General features: G+C 39.1%; 2 protein-coding genes and 1 non-coding gene across 7 annotated transcripts in view; 1 reads left to right on the top strand and 2 right to left on the bottom strand.

Moving 5' to 3' along the window:
• The window catches only part of DIS3L (DIS3 like exosome 3'-5' exoribonuclease), a 51436-nt gene extending 31829 nt beyond the window's left edge, over positions 1 to 19607 (top strand). For 2 of the 5 annotated variants that reach the window (XM_077746886.1, XM_077746866.1), the window contains 4 exons: positions 1480 to 1625; positions 2213 to 2387; positions 2477 to 2781; positions 19565 to 19607. In XM_077746886.1, coding sequence (XP_077603012.1) covers positions 1480 to 1625; positions 2213 to 2387; positions 2477 to 2781; positions 19565 to 19592 — 654 coding nt within the window. In that variant the 3' untranslated portion in view covers positions 19593 to 19607. Of the gene's footprint in view, positions 1 to 1479; positions 1626 to 2212; positions 2388 to 2476; positions 3051 to 3468; positions 3623 to 19564 lie in introns of those variants that run through there. The other 3 variants (XM_077746879.1, XM_077746892.1, XM_077746872.1) reach the window with 2 other exon arrangements.
• On the bottom strand, positions 4067 to 18758 carry TIPIN (TIMELESS interacting protein). Its single transcript, XM_077746900.1, has 8 exons — positions 17932 to 18758; positions 16655 to 16792; positions 16455 to 16533; positions 15705 to 15780; positions 11403 to 11525; positions 11103 to 11166; positions 6203 to 6409; positions 4067 to 4640 (listed from the first exon to the last, which is right to left on the bottom strand). The coding sequence occupies exons 2-8, from the start codon at positions 16782 to 16784 to the stop codon at positions 4459 to 4461; spliced, it is 861 nt and encodes a 286-aa protein (XP_077603026.1). The 5' UTR covers positions 16785 to 16792; positions 17932 to 18758; the 3' UTR covers positions 4067 to 4458.
• Positions 10102 to 10236, bottom strand: LOC144219199 (small Cajal body-specific RNA 14). Its single transcript, XR_013331337.1, has one exon.
• Positions 19608 to 19829: the final 222 nt, after the last annotated feature.

Here is a 19829-nt window from a genome sequence, read left to right as displayed (position 1 = left end):
TGAACATTCTGAAGTGACTTAATGTGGGTTTAGGAGATTTAACAATAGGTGAGATATTTTTTCCAAAACGTAGAAATCTAAAAGATCATGTATCGTCTTACCAGTGGAAAATAATCATTATTCACTATTCTAGACAGTGCTTTTGATTTATGAAAAATGTCGTACCATACCTGTGTCTGAAATTTTTTTTTGCTTAACACATCTGATATTGACAGCACCATGTCAGTGTAGTTCTAAATCTTTTTTTTTTTTTTAATATTTTTATTTATTTCTAGGAGAGAGAGAGACAGCGTGAGCAGGGGAGGGTCAGAGAGAGAGGGAGTCACAGACTGAAGCAGGCTCCAGGCTCTGAGCTGGCAGTCAGCACAGAGCCCGACGCGGGGCTCGAACCCACGAACCGCGAGATCATGACCTAAGCGAAAGTCGGACGCTTAACCGACTAAGCCACCCAGGCTCCCCCGTGTCAGTGTAGTTCTTTGTTTTAGAAGCTTTGTATTTTATTTCATATTGTTTGCTAGTGGCTACAGTTTTATAGAGCATAGAATTAGGGCATTTGGTGAAATAGAAAAATTAGAACTTGCCTAAGTGTTTAATGTGTTTGTATCCAATATTCTAGTTTACTAGTGTGCAATACTATAGCCAGTAGCCATATTGGCTATTTAAATTCTTAAAAATTAAAAATGCAGTTCCTTGGTTGCACTAGCCACATTTCACATGCAGTAGACACGTGTGACTAGTGGTGACCTTTGAGGCAACACAGATGTACAGGACATTTCGATCATTGCAGAAAGGTCTATTGGGCAGCACAGTTGTATATATGCTTTTACATACTTCTTAGATTACTGCCTGGGTAAATTCCTGGCGATAATGAATTATTGAATCAGAAGGTGTGCACAGATAAAACTTTGATACATATTACTAAACTGCCCTCTGTAATAGCAGTACTAATTTGTAGTTCCACCAGCAGGATTTTGGTTGGACAGACTTGAAAATAAAGGTGAGACATAGATGTGGATACTTTACATGAATGAACTATAAACAGATCGTAAATAACAAACCGGTCATCTTCTTAAAAAATTAATTTTCTAGGGGCGCCTGGGTGGCTCAGTCAGTTGAGCATCCAACTTCGGCTCAGGTCATGATCTCACAGTCCGTGAGTTCAAGCCCCACATCGGGCTCTCTGATGTCAGTGCATCAGATCTTCTGTCCCCCACCCCCTCTCGGCCCCTCCCCCACTCACGCTCTCTCTCAAAAATGAGCAAACAAAAAAAGAATTTTCTAAGACATTTTTGAGGGAATGATTACTAGGTGATTAGTTAGGTTTCCACAAAATTGATTTAATTAATAATAGAAAAAAAAATATTTGTATTAATAGTTTCTAGAATGTAGCCTTTTTAGAGACATCGTTTCTGGGGGAGTATGAATTCCAGGTTTGCCCCGGGAATGTCAGCATGCTTTGGGTTGTGTTTCTTCTTCCAGGCAGCACAGCATTCTCAGAAACAGTCCACTGAGCTCTTCCAGTGCATGTATTTTAAAGAGAAAGACCCAGAAAATGAGGAGCGTTGCATATCTGATGGAGTTATATATTCAATTAGAACAAATGGCGTGCTTGTATTTATACCAAGGTATGTTGTATCTAACACAATAGTTGTTAAGAAATCGTGTAGAACACAAACAGCTCATTAGGTATGACTAAAGTAGCTATATGAACAATTATTTGTAGATACTGATGTATATGATGTAATAGAATAATGCATTACCCAAGTATAAAGGAGATTAGGGGCGCCTGGGTGGCTCAGTTGGTTAGGCAACCAACTTCGGCTCAGGTCATGATCTCACAGTCTCATGATCTCGAGCCCTGTGTCAGGCTCTGTGCTGACAGCTCAGAGCCTGGAGCCATCTTCAGATTCTGTGTGTCTCTCCCTCTCCCCTGCTCACCTCTGTCTCTCTCTCTCTCTCTTTCTCTCTCAAAATTAAACATTAAAACATTAAAAAAAAAAAAGATTAGAATCTAGTACATCTTTATCAGTGTGAAGATTTGATTTTACTTTCTTATTGAGCAAAATACTTTTCCATCTGGTCCGTGAAATATTTGGAGGTAAATGAGAGGAAAGTTGTTTTTAATCTAGAAGGAAAACTAACATTCTAGATTAAGTACATAAGATTTGTATACATTCCCTCTGGATTTTTACTCCCGCCATGATTCATTCAGGTTTGGGATTAAAAGTGCTGCTTATCTGAAAAATAAGGATGGTTTGGTGATCTCATGCGGCCCAGATGGCCATTCTGAATGGAAACCAGGATCCCTTCAGCGATTTCAAAACAAAATCACCTCTACCACAACGGGAGGGGAGTCGGTCACGTTCCATTTGTTTGACCATGTAACAGTAAGTCCGTATTTGCATTAAGCATTGCTTTGAATGTAAAGCATAAAGAATGTGATCTGGTAATAACGCATTTTTCTCCTCTGTGACAGGTGAGAATATCTGTACAGGCCTCCCGCTGCCATTCTGACAGAATCAGGCTCGAAATAATAAGCAACAAACCGTACCTGACACCAGATGCAGAACTATTTCATCAGAGCTCCCTTGTGCTGAAGAGTGATTTAGTGAAAGAAGTAACCAGATCTGTGGAGGAAGCTCAGCTTGCCCAAGAAGTCAAAGTAAACGTCCTCCAGGAAGATTATCAAAAATACTGCCAAACCAAGGGAAGAAGCCTGTACGCGCTCCTAGAAGAGATAAGGGACCTGGCCCTCCTGGATGTTTCAAACAGTTACGGAATGTGAGATACTCTTCTTACTTATTTCATTAAAAGAGGTGTTCTGTGAATGTTTTACCTTCTTTTTAACACTAACATCCAATGTTCTGGTCAATTGGAGTTGGACAGATCGCAAATGCACAAAATGTTTTCTCATCATTATTAATTACAGCTGCGTTAAAGTGCAATTAGGTCACTGGAAACAGATTTTTCAGAAATGAACAGATCACGAATGGTGGCTCTGCAAGTCAGACTGCCAGTCTCTTTTTAATAAACCCAGCATTGATTTTTGATTCGCTTGTCTCAAATCCATTCCTTCAAAATAAGTTAATTTTCCTAGTGACTGCCACACTGGGCCATTTGGGTCACAGACCCCTCTGACATCTGCTAGGTTAACTTTCCAGTTGCCTTCAGATAATAATACTTAGTTTAAATAAATGTTTTAATAAACATTTAAAAATATAAATAGGGGTTCCTGGGGGGCTCAGTTGGTTAAGCATCCGACTTTGGTTCAGGTCATGATCTCAGTTCAGGAGTTTGAGCCTTGCATCAGAGCCTGGAGCCTGCTTCGAATCTGTGTCTTCTTTTCTCTCTGCCCCTCTCCCACTTGGGCTCTGTCTCTCTCTCAAAAAATATACATTAAAAAAAATTTTTTTAGGGGTACCTGGGTGACTCAGTTGGTTAAGTGGCTGACTCTTGATTTCATCTCAGGTCATGATCTCAGTTTGTGAGGAGGAGGAGCCCTGCATGGAGTCTGCTTGGGATTCTCTCTCTCTGCTCATGCTCTCTCTCAAAGTAAATAAACTTAAAAAATAGTAATAAATAAACTTGGTTGTCACCATGTTACTGTATCTGTAATTTACCCCTCTACCAAGCTGATAAACTCAGGCAGAAAAAACTCCAGTTGGGTCTACTCACCATCTGGCCCTAACACTTCTAGCCTCATTATTTGCCATGCCTAAGTCTTCCTTATTTTCTAGATTTTCATTTCTGTATCATATTGGACCTGTTCTTCGCAATCCTTGGGACTCTCATCCACCATCTCAAAAGTGTCCTGTGAGGCCTCACTAGGTGTTGTGTGTTCTCCATGATACTCTGCAAGTTTCTCTCCCACTAGTCAGTAAGGTACCAAGGAGCACTGGAACTTCCCTAGCACCCATGCAGGCCAGATAACAGACTAGCCTTTCATGTGATGCTTTAAGGATTAAAGTGACCCCCTAAGATATATTTAAGCATGTATAAAACTCTAAACATCCTACCAAAAACGTAAATTGCAGAACTAAATAGCAATGAGAAACTTTCAAAAGCCTTTAGAGATAATTTGTAAGATTTGTATTTCTTTTTTAAAAATGGGCATTAATATTCATTATATATTTACCTCATAAAAACTCAATTGTGTGAAAATGAAACATTCAATGGCACACTAGCAGAAGGCACTTATTAACTCCTAATCATTTTTATGATGTCCTATCTATATAAACACTAGAAAATAAAATCAGCTCAACTAAATAACAAGTATAATTATAAATAGATTTTAAATAGGAATATGTAGAAGTCTTACTACATGAGGATTTTCACTCCAAGAAGACAAAATACATAGTAATCTAAAACTTAAAGGACAGCAAGTTAACAGATTTTCTCCTAGTTGAGGCCTGTCTGACCTCAGTGACATTCCCGGATGAAGGACAGTTACTGTACATTTTAAAAGGATTGGTCCAGTTGTGTTTTCTCTATTTTTAATTCCTCCTCTTCATCACTGGCAACAGCATCATTATGTGGACTGTCTAGAATGTCTTTGTTGCATCCATCTGATGACTCCTCTTGATCCTCTCCTGTATCAACCTCTTCAATGGTCGGCGCTCTAGGTGTGCTCACTAACGAGTCTGAAAGACAAATTATTACTCCTTCTTACCTGATAAATACAAATCTCTCCGGAGGTTACATCAGTGGAAATGAAACCTATGATGACTTTCTTCAAAACAGTCATTTTTATACATGTATAAAGCCCACTCAAAAATGCAAGTCTTGAACTCAAACCTTGAATAATAGCCAAATGCAACTGTTCTCATTCAAAAATAACAACTACCAGACAAAATTTTTTAAAAATCAAATGCTCCTTACAACTCTTGATCTTGGGGTTGAGTTCAAGCCTCAGGTTGGGTGTAGACATTACGTAAAATTTTTTACAAATAAAAAAATAAAATAAATAAAATGCTCTGAACAGCTATATGTCCTAGTGATCCCTAGCAAAGAAAATTTAGGATCTTTTTATCTATTTGGGCAAATTTTAAAGTCATATATTATAAATAGAAGATAAACCTTAAAATGCTTATTGCCAGGTATCTTTGGTAATGACAGCAAGGAACCGTCATCAGTGATAGTTGTATCTTCATGTAATCTTTCACCTGCTGGTAATAAACTATCCATTTGTAAAGCTGAAAATTAAATGCATTTTAACTGGAAAGAATGGTAATGCAGTCATACTAATTTTCGCTTGAGAATTTTATAATCTTAGGTGAAACTTGTTTTATAACATTATGTCTTCACTACTTAATTCTTATTTTCCCATTTCAAAAGGGAAACTACATTGGAAACTGAGAAAGACATATATATGCAATCCTGCTTCATTCACGCAAAACCAATTCACGCATTATTTTTAAATAAAGTCTACATTTTAACACCCACAGTATTTTTTAAAAACGGCAAATTCTGGGGCACCTGGGTGACTCTGTCGGTTAAGTGTCCGACTCTTGGTTTTGGCTCAGGTCATGATCTCATATTTCATGAGTTCAAGCCCTACATTGGGCTTCATGCTGACAGTGCAGAGCCTGCTTGGGATTCTGTCTCCCCTCCCCTCTCTCTCTATCCCTCCCCCACTCACTGTCTCTCTAAATGAATAAACTTAAAAAAAAGATAAAAATAAAAACAGCAAATTTTAAGACAGTTTTAAAAGAAGAGAATGCATCAGATAAGCAAACTGACAGCTAAATGACAAAATGCAATAAAAAGCAATTAAGGACTTATTTATGTCATAGCAAATGGCTCTGAGTCCTCAAAGGGTTCAGAAGGCATTTTGTATGTTTAGGAAAGTACCATTAATATTCATAATTGAGATCCTACAGATAAAATATGTGTCACATGCCTTAAGGAGTCAGGGAAGAATATATTTTTGAAAGATTCAGAATCAATTAAACTAATTTTTAAACAGGTACTCAGCTATCCAGAAAACCATCGTGGACTCAATTTATTCTTTGAGGATTCCAAATAGCTGTCGCTTATATACACAAAAGCACTCCCTCTCTCTCAGATAACATAAACTTAATATACTACATCAGATTTTTCTATTCCTAGAGGTATTTTATTTTGGAGATAGTAGAAAAGTTAAAATTTCTAACATGTCTCTGATATATTAATGATAGCACATAAAACCCAGCATAAAATTTACCATTTCCGAGGGACTGACTATTATTCAGTAGCTTTGCCTGCCTTCTTTCCAAGGCCAGTTGTTTATTTCTCTCAATTCTCTGTTGTTCTTCTTCTGTTAGGCTTCTACTTGACTGAGAAGCAAATTTTTCACTTTCCAATGAGTTTGTCAAAAAGGGATCTAATTCGGTAGTAGTTACATCATGGCCATTATTTTCTCTTATTTCATCTAGAGTAGAAATGAAAGTTAGTACATTCATAGTTAGAAAAAGAGCTTATGCAGCTATTAATTAAAAACCAGTTTAAAGTAACAAGATGCCAGATCTGAAAAAACACTTGTTTTTTCAAATTGTTCTGAGGTGTGAGAATGTTACACAGATTACCTTCAACAACATAGGAGTTAGGGGTGCCAACCCACAGCACAGTCAAAAATCTCCATGTAACTTTTGCCTCTCCCAAAACTTAACTGCTAATAGCCTTCTGTTGACCAGAATACCAAGTGGAAGGAGTGCCGGGGTGGCTCATTCCATGATCTTGTGGCTCATGGGTTCGAGCCCCACATCAGGCTCTGTGCTGACAGTGCAGAGCAGAGCCTGCTTGGGATATTCTCTCTCTCTCTCTCTTTCTCTCTATCCTTCCCTAACTTATATACTTGTTTGCTTTCTCGCTCTCAAAATAAACTTTGAAAAAAAAAATAAAATATTTTTAAAAGAAAGGGAAAAGAAATTTGGAGATCTATTAACATATTTCCATGTTAATTTAAAAAAATAACTCAGGGATGCCTGGGTGGCTCAGTCAGTCACGTACCCAACTAATAATTCAGCGCTCTCTACATTAGTCTCAATAATTTTTTTTAAAGTTTACTTATTTATTGCGGGGGGGAGGGAGGAAGAGGGAGAAATAGAGGGCGAGAGAGAGGGAGAGACAGGGAGGGAGGGGTAGAGAGAGGGAGAGAATCTCAAGCAGGCTCCAAGCTGTCAGTGCGGAGCCTGATGTGGGTCTTGAATTCACAAACCATGGGATCACGACCCGAGCCGAAATCAAGAGTTGGACACTTAACTGACTGAGCCACCCAGGCAACCCTTGTCTTAATAAGGTCTTAAAACCCTGTATACCAATTATCTCAAAGTAGGATGCCCCTAAAATGATCCACAGTGGTATGGAAAGTAAATATTGTAACTTCCATTTATATTTAAGAATTATGAAAAATTGTACTAAATTAAAGACAGGCAGTGATAAATTATCATTTCTCCATATGACAGTTAACGTGTGGCCTGTAAGCTCCCTTAAAGGCAGCTAGTTCCACACTGTAGAAGGATAGGAGAGCTGGGCCCTTGCTCCTGTTCTAAATTTCAGCATATTGTGACATACATCTGATTCTGACTGCCCAGTTAAGTAGCCTGTCTAGTTTTAATACAAAATCCATAAGTGGTAGACTAAAAAGATTTCTATAAAATAACAATATGTAGAAGGTAAGAGAAGGTAGACAGAAGATAATAGAGACACAAGCAAGAACTAAGAAAACGGCAAAGCCGACACTTCACCTTCTCCCTACATCATTCATATCATATGGTTAAAAAAAAGATGTCCTCTGGTCTGATAAGTCGACAAAAAAAATTTCTATCACCAAGAGCATTTGAAATATGAATTTACATACACTGTGCCTTGAGGTATTAGCTAATGTAGTAAAAACCATCACAACCAGCAAAACATTTAAAACACAAAGCCAAACCTTTACAATTATTCCAGTGAGGTTTAAAATTGTATGATACTTAATTTTACAATCCAAATCCCTTTTGAGGCTTTTTCTTTGACAGTGAAGGGCAAAAAGCAATATACTTGTCCTTCCTGACATGGGGAAAAAATGTGGCCGGAAACCAAAATGTATTCCTTTGTCAGGAAATATTGATGGAGTACAGGTAGAAAACATTGCTAGAGAAGTTAAGAAACAAGTATTAGAACCAACTATGCAATTTGGGGATTTCTAATATGCTTCACCTGACAGGGCTTACAGGATTCCAAATTAATGATAACGAAATACATACTGAACTACTGTTTTGCAGGCCATGAAAGGAAAGATCTCTTCAACAGTAAATGGCCTCTTTAATACAGTGCTATATGGAAAAACAATGTGAACATAATCATTGATGGAGCTTCAAGTGAAAAAAAATGGGACTAAAAAAATTAGAACCACACACGAAATTCACTCACTGCAACATTCATAGGCAAGCCACTGTGGCAAAGAAGCTAAAGACAAATATTCAATATAGGGTGCCACATTTCAGCACACATAAACTAACAGATAAGCAAATACGCAATACTTAAAGGGAAGTAGTGCTATGGGGAAAAAACGATAGAGGTATCAGGACTGGGGATGGGAGTACGATTTTAATAAAGTGGTTGCAGAGACCTCACGGAGTTGACATCTGAGCACAGTGTGAAGGGGGTAAGAGCCATGCAGACTTGGCGGGAAGGACAGAGGACATGTTCAAGGCAGAGTGTTAAGAGTGCAAAAGCTTAAGACAAACAAGTGTCTGGGAGGTTCAAGGAGCAGCTAGGAGGCAAGTGTGGAAGCAGTGTGAGTGAAACAGTAAAAGACACAGAGAGGCAAGGGAGGTAGGGGAAGAAAGAGATACTGTTGAGCCACATAGGATATTGTAAGGATTTTGGCTTTTCTTTGGATGAAACAAGGAGTCACTACAAAGCTCTGAGCAGAGGAGTGAGAGGACTATATATTTGTCAAAAATATAACCCCTGATTAATTTTTAAAAGAAACAATTGAAAAAAGGTAGATGAGGGGCGCCTGGGTGGCTTAGTCGGTTAAGCGTCCGACTTTCGCTTAGGTCATGATCTTGCGGTTCGTGGGTTCGAGCCCNAAAAAAAAAAAGAAAAAAGGTAGATGATCATTTGCTTGTAAACTTCAACCAAAAATTCCTGCATTAGTGAACGGGATTGGAAAAAGATACCAAGAGTTGCATGATACTCTACGTCCGTCTGGATGCATGTTAGTAAGGTAAAACCAAGACTAGGTGGAAGAACACTGTAGCTACATCTCACCTTCAAATCATCGATTAAGTATCAGCACAAGATTTTGGGGGGAAAAAATCAGTAGAATATTCAATCATACTGTTCTCACTTTAAAACCTCATAATAATGTTCTCATGAGAATAAAAATGTGCACTATTTATCAGATCCATAGCACATTTAATAGAAAAACAAATAAAATGCTCAAAACGTGTACTGTTGCAGTACCTTATCCAAAAGATTTGGAAAACTATCCTCTTAGGATACAAAGAAAACAGATTCGACAATAAACAAGACTTTAGGATATAGGCCTCTTCTATGTACCCAGTAGTTCAGCATGCGTGTAATTCCATGAATAGTCCCGTGTTAATTTATGCCTCTACATGAGTCCCTCTCCAAAATCACCTTTGCCTGGACTCTACTCCACATCATTCAAAGTACTTGTGATACATCCTCTGTGAAGCTTCCCCCTCCCATAGGTAAAGGCAACTGTGCTCTCCTTTGCACTCTACCCTGTACCCTATTCCTATCTCTAATTATAGCACCTATCAGAACAGAGGTGATGTTTTGTGTCACTCATTCACTAGCCTGTTAGCCCATGAACCAAGGGGTCCAAACTTAACTCATTATCTCTGAAATTGTAGCACACACTATGCAGCTCAAAAAGTGCTGAACAATCTAACCCAGTGGTATGTGCTGTGGAATTTACCGTAGTTACTAATTCCTCTTCATATACCAAATCCCATGCCACAGATACAAACCATATCTTACCAAAATATTTAAATCTTAGATTATTTAAATCACAACCCTTCACATTTTTAAAAGCAGTTTAGAAATAACTTTGGGGGATTCTAAATGGAGCCTGTATTTTCTACACCTATTAAAAGTATAAAAAAAAATGTATGGAGCCATCGCACAGAAAATCTGATAACTATACAGACCCTGTCGGCAGGAACCATATGTTTTGATGTGTGTGACTGCCTATGGTTGCACTGTACAACTAACAAATGCAATCAATACCAGAACAGTCACAAAGGTCTTACTGAAATCCTGTAGAGATCTTCCTTAACTTACAGGGGGGTTATAACCTAATAAGCCCACTGTAAGTTGACAGTATCTTAACTAAAAACGAATTTAATATACCTACCCTACCTTAAACATGCTCAGAACATGTATATCGGCTTACAGTTAGGCAAAATCATGTAACACAAAGTCTTATAATAAAGTGCTGAATATCTCATGCAATTTATTGAATCCTGTACTAAAAGTAGAAAACAGAATTGCTGTCAGTGTATTATCGGTTGTTTACCCTCATAATCATGTGGCTGACTGGGCAGTGCGGCCGCCATTGCCCAGCATCACAAGATAGTGTCCTAGCACACACCACCAGCCTGGGAAAAAAAACCCAAAATCTGAGATTCTAAGTATGGTTTCTACTGAATGCCTAGCATTTCTGTACCATCATCAAGTTGAAAAATCGTTAAATCAAACCATTATTAAGGTATATAAGGATCTATACTCTTAAGAGAAAACTACTTCATCATCACCCTATTCTAATTCTGCAGAGTCACTTTTTAGTGGTGTCCATGTATATGAACACTCTATCTTGTCATTTATTCTCATTAACAAGCACCATAAAGGATTGATGGGTCACCATCCGAATTCTCAAAAGCTCAAGTTCTGTGACTAAATATATTTTTACAACATTTCTTAATGGCACTGCAGTCATGTCTTTAAGAAACAAGTATTAAATGACACGTACCAAGGCATCTTAATTCATTCCTATTTACTGTAATTATATACTCAATATAGACTAAGAACCCAGTGCTTAATCTACCCCAACCCCAACTAATCCATTTCTAAACCAAAATTATTTTAATGATAAACCTTATTCTTACCATTATTGCCAATAAAATCTTCATGTACAATAGGGAGATCAAGTCGAATTCGTTTTAAACAAGTCTGAAAATAAAGAGATATTTTTACACTTTCACCAGTAACATTTAGGATAAAATGATAATTTATTCAACTCTTAGTTCCAAGAAGGTTGTTCTTCAAATAACAACTACTAATTTCCCTTCTCTCTACCAAGATAGATTTTTAAAAAGAAAACGCAAGTAGCTACTTAGCCTCAACTAAATCCATCCTTGGCAGGATTTAGTATTGTGAATGATATTCATAATCATCTCAACACCTACCTGAACTTCCTTTTTACTTCCCAGGTATTCAACTCTGTCAATAAAATCCTCAAATTGCAGTTTAGGGAATAGCCTATGTGCCCAATGCTCCATGTGTCTGATTAGCGTTTTCAAGTCTTCAGCCTGGCACATAAAAATAAAAATGCTAAATAGAAGATTCATTCTCACAACTGACCTTGTCAGCAGATTTTAGAATTGAATAGTAATGCCAAAGTCACTGGTGTCATTTTATATTTATAAGGTTAAGAAACTTTTGAAGAAACTTTGAGAAATATTTATTGAGCTCAGAGAACTGTAGTCTAAAAGAGCACTGGATATAGATTTTTTAAAAACCAGCATGAAAACTTAATAAAAGTTAAAAGATAATCATGTGTCTCTTCAGAACTGTAAAGTAATATGTGAAAATAAGTTTTAATAAAATATGTCAAGAGATCTTTTAGGAATAACTAAACAAAATGACAGGTCCCTAAATCATATATAAAGAACAAAGTATTGAGAATTCAGCACTGTGAAAATATATTCAGAAATCCCCAAGGCAAAGTACAAAGACTAGCAACAACAGTTTAAATGTTCTCGGAGCACACTACCTATATAGGAAATTACAATTTAACATTGAAATCTTTTTAAATGAAAATAAACAAAGTTGAACTGAACTAATGAAATGACAAAATTCTAAATTCCTGGTTTTACTGTAAAATATTTAATTCTTCTCTTAACAGTATTTTAATTTTTTTTTTTAACATTTATTTATTTTTGAGAAGGCGGAGGGGAGGGAGGGAGACCTAGAACCCGAAGCAGGCTCCTGGCTCTGAGCTGTCAGTGCACAGCCCAACACGAGGCTCGAACTCACAGACCGTGAGATCATGACCTGAGCTGGGATCAGACACTTAACTGACTGAGCTACCCAGGTGCCCCAACAGTATTTTAAAATAGAGTAGTCAAAAGCACAGGCTCTATGTCAGACTGCATAGATTCAAATCTCAATTCTACCACTTAATAACTGTGTACCTTTAAACAAATCACTTTACCTCTGTACCCCCTTCTTCATTTATAAAATAATAGTATTATATACACTTCGTAAGGTTATGAGGAATAGGTAATACAAGTAAAGCGCCTGACATATGCACTCAAATACTGGCTATTACTGTTATTTGATCTTGTCTAAGAAGCCAATGGTCAAACCTACCAATAACTAAACATGTAATACTGACAGCATGTGTTATCCTTCTCATTCTGATAAAAAATATAAAATTTTAATTCAATCACCTAAGATTTTCTTTTTCTTAAATGTTTTATTTATTTCTGAGAGAGAGAGAGACAGCATGAGCAGGGGAGGATCAGAGAGAGAGGGAGACACAGAATCGGAAACAGGCTCCAGGCTCTGAGCTAGCTGTCAGCACAGAGCCCAACGCGGGGCTTGAACCCACAAACCATGAGATCATGACCTGAGCTGAAGTCAGACGCTTAACCGACTAAGCCAGCTAGGCGCCCCCCAATCACCTAAGATTATATTCCAATTGTAGAGTGCAGCTGGTCTCTCACCTCACAAGGTCATTTTAGACCGAAGGGTCACAAGAAGAGAAACCCCTAAATACAGTGGGATGTCCCAAGTCCTACATGGAGAAAAAAGCAGTAAGGACTCAGCTTTTTGGGAAAATGTAAGAATGTCCAAGGGCAAAGTACAGAAGACTAAATAGCATAAACTCTCAGAGCCCACCCTTACTCAGTGAGAAGAACACAAAATTTTTATTCTTCATATCAACTCATTTATTTTAATAAAGTACTTATGAAAATGATGAAGATGACATTAAATTCAAAGCACCAATTCATCATTACAACCCCCAAATTTCAACAAGGGCAATGAATAAACTGAGATGGGTCTGGTTTTAAGATCTGTGTTTTGTTTTTAAGTAAGCTCTATGCCCCACGTGGGGCTTTAACTCATAACCCCAAGATTATGTCCCATGCTCCACTGACTGAGCCAGCCAAGTCCCCTTCTCTCTCTTTTCCAAGATGGGTATGGTTTTACTTTATTTTTAGAAAGAGCATGTACGAACACTCCCGAGGCTGGGGGAGGGGCAGAGCAGGGGAGAAAGTGGGGGAGAGACGGAGAGAGAGAGGGAGGGAACGAGACTCCTAAGTAGGCCCCAAGCCCAGCATGGAGCACTATGCAGGGCCTAATCCCCCAACCATGAGATCATAACCTGAGCAAAATCAAGAATTGGATGCTTAACCAAATGAGACACCCAGGTACTCCCCTCCTTTGAGAAGTTGGGTATGGTTTTAAATATAATCCTGATTTAGGGGAGCCTGGGTGGCTCAGTCTATTAACCATTGGACTTTGGCTCAAGTCATGATCATGCCTCCTGTGAACGAAAGAGCCCCACATCGGGCTCTCTGCTGTCAGCACAGAGTCCACGCTAGGTGCTCTGTCTCCCTCTCCCTCTCTCTCTCACAGAAATAAACACTTAAAAAAGATAAATATCCTGATTATCCTGATTTACATTTAGTTTTGTGGCAAAACAGGACAGAGGCTTCTATGCTCTCTTCCTATCCACTGAAGCTGAACAAAGGTAGTTTTGCAGCCTCCCAGCTTTGAAATCTTGGGATTTTTATTTTTAATTGAATTTATTTTTTATTGTTTACTTATTTTGATAGAAAGCACACAAGAGCAACACAGAAGCAGAGAGAGAGAGGGAGAGACACTACCAAGCAGCCTCCACACAGTCAGTGTAGAGCTAGAAGTAGGTTTGATCTCAACGAGGGGCTCAATCTTATGAACAGAGAGATCATGACCTGAGCAGAAATCAAGAGTCAGACACTGTTTGTTTGGTTTTTTTAAAAGTTTTATTTATTTTTTGAGAGAGAGGGAGAGACAGCGTGAACAGGGGACAGTCAGACAGAGAGGGAGATACAGAATCTGAATACAGGCTCCAGGCTCTGAGCTTATCAGCACAGAGCCTGACTTGGGGCTCGAACCCACGAACCGTGAGATTATGACGTGAGCCAAAGTCAGGTGCTTAACCGACTAAGCCACCCAGGAGCCCCAAGAGTCAGACGCTTGACTGATAGAACCACCCAGGTGCCCTGTTTTTAACTAAATTTAATTTTATTTTTCTAAATAAGCTCTATGCTCAAGGTGGGGTTTGAACTCATGACCCCAAGATCAAGAGTCACACACTCTATAGACTAAGCCAGCCAGATGCCCCTTTTGGGATTATTTCTGACCCGTTTTTTTTTTTTTATCTCCTTCTATCCCATTACCTTAGTACTGTTTGTTGTTTCTCTCTCTACTACTGCCCTATCAGCCTATCTTCACCTTATTCACCTTCACCTTAGTAGTGTGATAGCTGTCTGCTTCCAGCCTCTTCCCTCTTTCCTATTATCCTGCATACCACACCAAGATGATGCTCACTGGGTATTAACATTACTCTAGCTGGGCTACGAAAGAGGAAGTCTAAGTTCTGCCTTTAACTATCGGCAATGGAGACTTAAAACTAATAAAATTCCATTTCCTTAATAACTAGATAATAGGACCAATACCTACCCCAACAGGTTGACAATTATTTGAAAATGCTTCATAAATTACAAAGTTCTACAAAGATATTTGCAAAATTGAATACTACATTATTCAGAGAGAAGACACTTTTGGGGCGCCTGGGTGGCTCAGTCGGTTAAGCATCCGATTTTGGCTCAGGTCATGATCTCATGGTTTGTGGGTTCAGGCCCCACACTGGGCTTTGTGCTGGCAGTGCAGAGCTCGCTTGGGATTCTCTCTCTCTCTCTCTCTCTCTCAAAAATAAATAAACTTAAAAAAAAAAGATAAGAGACCTGTTAAATGTACATTTGGATAGTGATTGACAGTTCTTAAATGCCTTCATTTTTCAACAGCTGAGGCCTATTATGAATCAGACACATATGACAAGTTAAGTGTCATATCTTAGGGACATGAAAGTGATTAATACAGGTCAAGTCCTTGCTCTCCTGAAGCCTAGAATCACTCTTTAATGTAGACTAAGTCAATTATATTCCTCGAGATCATAAAGTACAAAATCAGAGCTTACAGACTTAGATGTGATTTTCCTAAAGCTATACAGGGGCAAAAGTCAGACTATACGACAGGTTTTTCTGATTCTTCAAGTAGTGCCCTTTCTACTGCATCTTAGTTTCTCAAGAGTTATGATGAATGATAGTGTCTGTGGAACATTCTAATTATGACTCTTCAGAACATGTTAAGGGGCCCACAGTCTTACCAATATTTGAAAAAACAAAGATCTAAAATAAAAATCAGACATTTCTTACCTCATGGCCTTTACCTTTGAATTTTGCCTTATCAAACACATGCCTTAATGCTGGAAGCCCTCTCTCTGAAATTAATCTGTAGAGAGAAATAGGTTTTGAATTTCCAGTTTTCTAGAGCCATCAAGGTGAAAGCAAGACCATAAGAAAAAAAATATCTGCTGAACTGAAAAAAAGAAAAGTCTTTAGAAACCTTAGAAGTAACTGGGGCACCTGGGTGGCTTAGTTGGTTAAGCGTCCGACTTTCGCTTAGGTCATGATCTCGCGGTTCGTGGGTTCGAGCCCCGCGTCAGGCTCTGTGCTGACAGCCAGCTCAGAGCCTGGAGCCTGTTTCAGTCTGTGACTCCCTCTCTCTCTGACCCTCCCCTGCTCACGCTGTCTCTCTCTCTCTCCTAGAAATAAATAAAAATATTAAAAAAAAAAAACTTCTAAAAAAGAAACCTTAGAAGTAACTGATCTCCAAATCATCCAAACTAAAAGTTGGGTTTTTCTTTTTTTCCCCAAATGTTTATTTTTGAGAGTGAGTGCAAGCCAGGGAGGGGCAGAGAGAGAAGGGGACAGAGGATCGAAAGCAGGTTCTGTACTGACAGCAGTGAGCCCAATACAGGGCTCGAACCCATGAACTGTGAGATCCTGACCTGAGCCGAAGTTGGACGCTAAACTGACTGAGCCACCCAGGATCCCCCTAAAAGATTTTAATATAAGGAAAAAAAGAATCTAAAGTGTAAATGTTTAAGGAAATAGAAAATGTACCTCTGAGCGTCCAGCTTGGGTAGATTCCGTTTAACTGTTCTCTTTGGAGGTACAGGAACAGGTGCTCCTCTCCCTGACTCTGGTGAAATATACTAAGATTTAATATTACTTAAATAATTTAAGCCTCCTTTAGAAAATATATCATTTCTATACTGAAAGATGGATAACTGAACGTGGGCACTTTGGAACTCTATACAGACCTTCATCAGGTTCAGCTCCTTCACCATCTCTTTGTGGAGAGGCTGGAGGTGGGAAAGGAGGAAAAGTTTCATCTTCTACATGCTCATAATCTGGTAAGTCAATCAAGCCATTCTCCTGTGGTTCTAGCATCTTTTCCTCTACAAAAAAAAAAAAAAAAGTTTATTCATCCACATAGTCTATTATACAGTTAAGTTCTACCTGCAGCAAAATGCGTGTGTTTCAGTCAGTTAAACCACATTTCAAACTCCTATCATGAAAAGAAGTAGAAAGTGGTTATGAAGAAAAAAAAAACTGGGTTAGAAATCAAAACTGGGGCACCTGGCTGACTCAGTTGGTTAAGAGTCTGACTTCAGCTCACGCATAATCTTGCTGTTCGTGGGTTCGAGCCTTGTGTCAGGCTCTATGCTGACAGCTCACAGCCTAGAGCCTGCTTCAGAGTCTGTCTCCTTCTCTCTGCCTCTCCCCTGCTCTGTCTCTCAAAACTGAATAAACGTTTAAAAAAAAAAATCAAAACTGAGGTTTTAAAAAAACATTTAATGTTTATTTTTAAGAGAGAGAAAGCGCGAGCCCAACAAAGCATTCAAACTCATGAACCAGGAGATCATGACCTAAGCCAGTCAGAAGCTTAAATGAGCCACCCATGTGCCCCCAAACTGAGTTCTAAAGACCCTTCCACTCAGTCACTGCATGGTTTTAAGCAAATCATTTTACTTCAACTGTTGAGTCTCCCCTATCACAAAATGATGATTCTGATTTTTCAAAGGGTTTCAAACTGTGGTCCAAATGGATATGAACTAGGCAGGGTTCAGATACCTTACCCCCACTTTACCAGAGCAAGTTATAAAAAACCTGCTTACATACTGGCCTTCTAGGTAAGGTTTCCTTTTCAAAGTGTTATGGAATCTGATCTAGATCACCGGGCAGAAAACCCAAGCAGCACTGGGAGATCTTAGAAGGTAGGAGGTTTATTTTACAGCAGTGGGCTCAGAGGAGATCACTCTCCAGAGGTCTGAGCCTAGAGCATTAGAGGGAACAATTTATAGCCCGTTACTTCCGTATTCCTCATTAATCAGGGACAGGTGTTTCCCATTAGTCCCATCGGCTATGTTACAGCTGATTTTCCCTATCAAAAGAAGAGAAATAGTCCTCAGGTTGATAACTTGAACGAATGTTTTTCAGTACCATCCACTGTGACCTCTCAGCAACATCTGACACTTTTGATCAGTTCCTTTTTCTGGAAAAGTGTTTTTGTTGACTTCTGAAACACAGTACTCACCTGGTTTTCCTCCCTTTCTGGACACTCCTCCTGGATCTTCTGTGCTTCATCTTCCCCTAATATGGTCAGTAAGTATTCAAGACTCCAATAGGCCTCTTCACTCATTGATGCACATGGCTTCAATAATCATTTACAGATGGCTAATGTTTTCTCTGTCTCTACCCGAGGCATCAAGTCTGAGCTCCAGATCCCTACTTCTCATTTTACAGCTCTTAAGTTTCTCAAAACCACCTACAACGTACCATGTACAAACCAAACTTCTAAATTTTCCCGATTCAGTGACTGACATTCTATCCAGGTATGCAAAGAAGCAGCCTGTAAAGTCATCCTTGATACTTCCTTCTCCCATTCTACATATCCTGTCCATTTTACTTCCTAAATATCTGTTAAGTCTTCCCATTTCTCCACAAGCACTTCCTAACATTTCTTGCTGGGGTTACTCCATTACTCATAACTTCCTTTGCCTTTTTCAGACCATTCTCCACATTACAGCTAGATTGAAGCTCTGAAAATGTAAAGCCAATCACATGATCTTTTGGCTTAAATAAATAGCTTCCTGCCACTCTTAAGCTAATGATAAAACTCCAGGCCCTTGGTTTGGCACCTTCCTACTTCTCCCGACTCACTTCACACCTCACACCCTCTTCACTCTTTTCTTTCAGTCCCTTGAAAGAGCCATATCCCTCAGGTCATTAGTCCCTTGCTAAGGCTGCTTCCTATCTTGAAGGCTCTTCCCCGGACTCCTTTATCTTTCAGACCTCAATTATCAACTCCTCAGATAAATCTACCCCAATTTCCCTGAATTAAATCCTCCTATAATAAGCATTCAAAATGTCAAGCACTCATTTCATAGCACTTACCCAATTTTAATATTATGTTCCATTTCTGTGATTATTTGACTCAAGTCTGTCTTCCATTCTAGACTGAAGCTCTAAAAAGGCAAAGACCAAGGGAGTCTCTTGTGCTCCACCACTGTATCCCCAAAGCTGGTTTACAGCAGGTGCTCCATATTTATTGAATGAAGGAATAAAGTTTCCAAAGCTTCCCTCAAACTGTAAAACCACTGGAGCTAAATGATCCCTAAAGTCTCCCCAATTCTAAATTTCAATGACCACAAATACATAAAAACAAAACAACATATCAACTCCCACTGTATCTTCAAGGAAGGTTCAATAACCACAGATTTCCAAAATTGGAAAAGCAGTTAGAGCTCACATAATCTAAGGAAGCTTCCTATCTACAATAAGTATATTCAAGTTAAGTTCAATTCTAGTTAATTTTCTCTAGAAAGAAATGGGGTTCACACCTTTGAGGTCAACAGGGAGCTCTGAGTTTGACGGCAGGGCACAAACTATATTAAGTGTAGCAAGAAGCAATGTTAATTGCCTGTTCATTAATATCCATAATACAATTCGTTCCCAGGCCCTTAGGGGTCCAATATCCAACTTCATCCAAGTTATCAAAATAGTTGAACGTGACGAATGGGGAATCCCACCAGACTGACTCGATGTCCTCCCCTGCTACCCCCCCAAAAACACTAAACTTCCCATCCCACCTCTTGTCTCCATCCTTCCCAATCCCGCCCCCCTAGTCTCACTTCAATTTCATTCATACATTCATTTCACATTTACAGGATGCATCCTACGTTTAGAAGCCCCTGAACAGAAAGTAGCTGGCGGCGTAAAGGTCGATCTGATTGATGCACCTTCCCTCCCGCTAAAACACTGGATTTTACAGGCCGACCCAACGGAAACAAGTAAACGCGCCCGCCCTCCTCCCCACGGGTCGTGGACTGTCAGTCCCGTGCAGCCTAGGCACGTCTCAGTATTTTCTCCCAGCCTCCGCACTCCCTGCCCGCGACCCCCCAGCACCCCAGCTCCTCCACCTGCCCCGCTAGG

Source organism: Crocuta crocuta, unplaced genomic scaffold (genome assembly GCF_008692635.1).
Source record: "Crocuta crocuta isolate KB4526 unplaced genomic scaffold, BGI_CrCroc_1.0 scaffold130, whole genome shotgun sequence".
In the NCBI taxonomy this organism is placed as follows: Eukaryota; Metazoa; Chordata; class Mammalia; order Carnivora; family Hyaenidae; genus Crocuta; species Crocuta crocuta.
The sequence above is the reverse complement of the archived record's forward strand: the minus strand, read 5'-3'. Positions and strand labels throughout refer to the sequence as shown.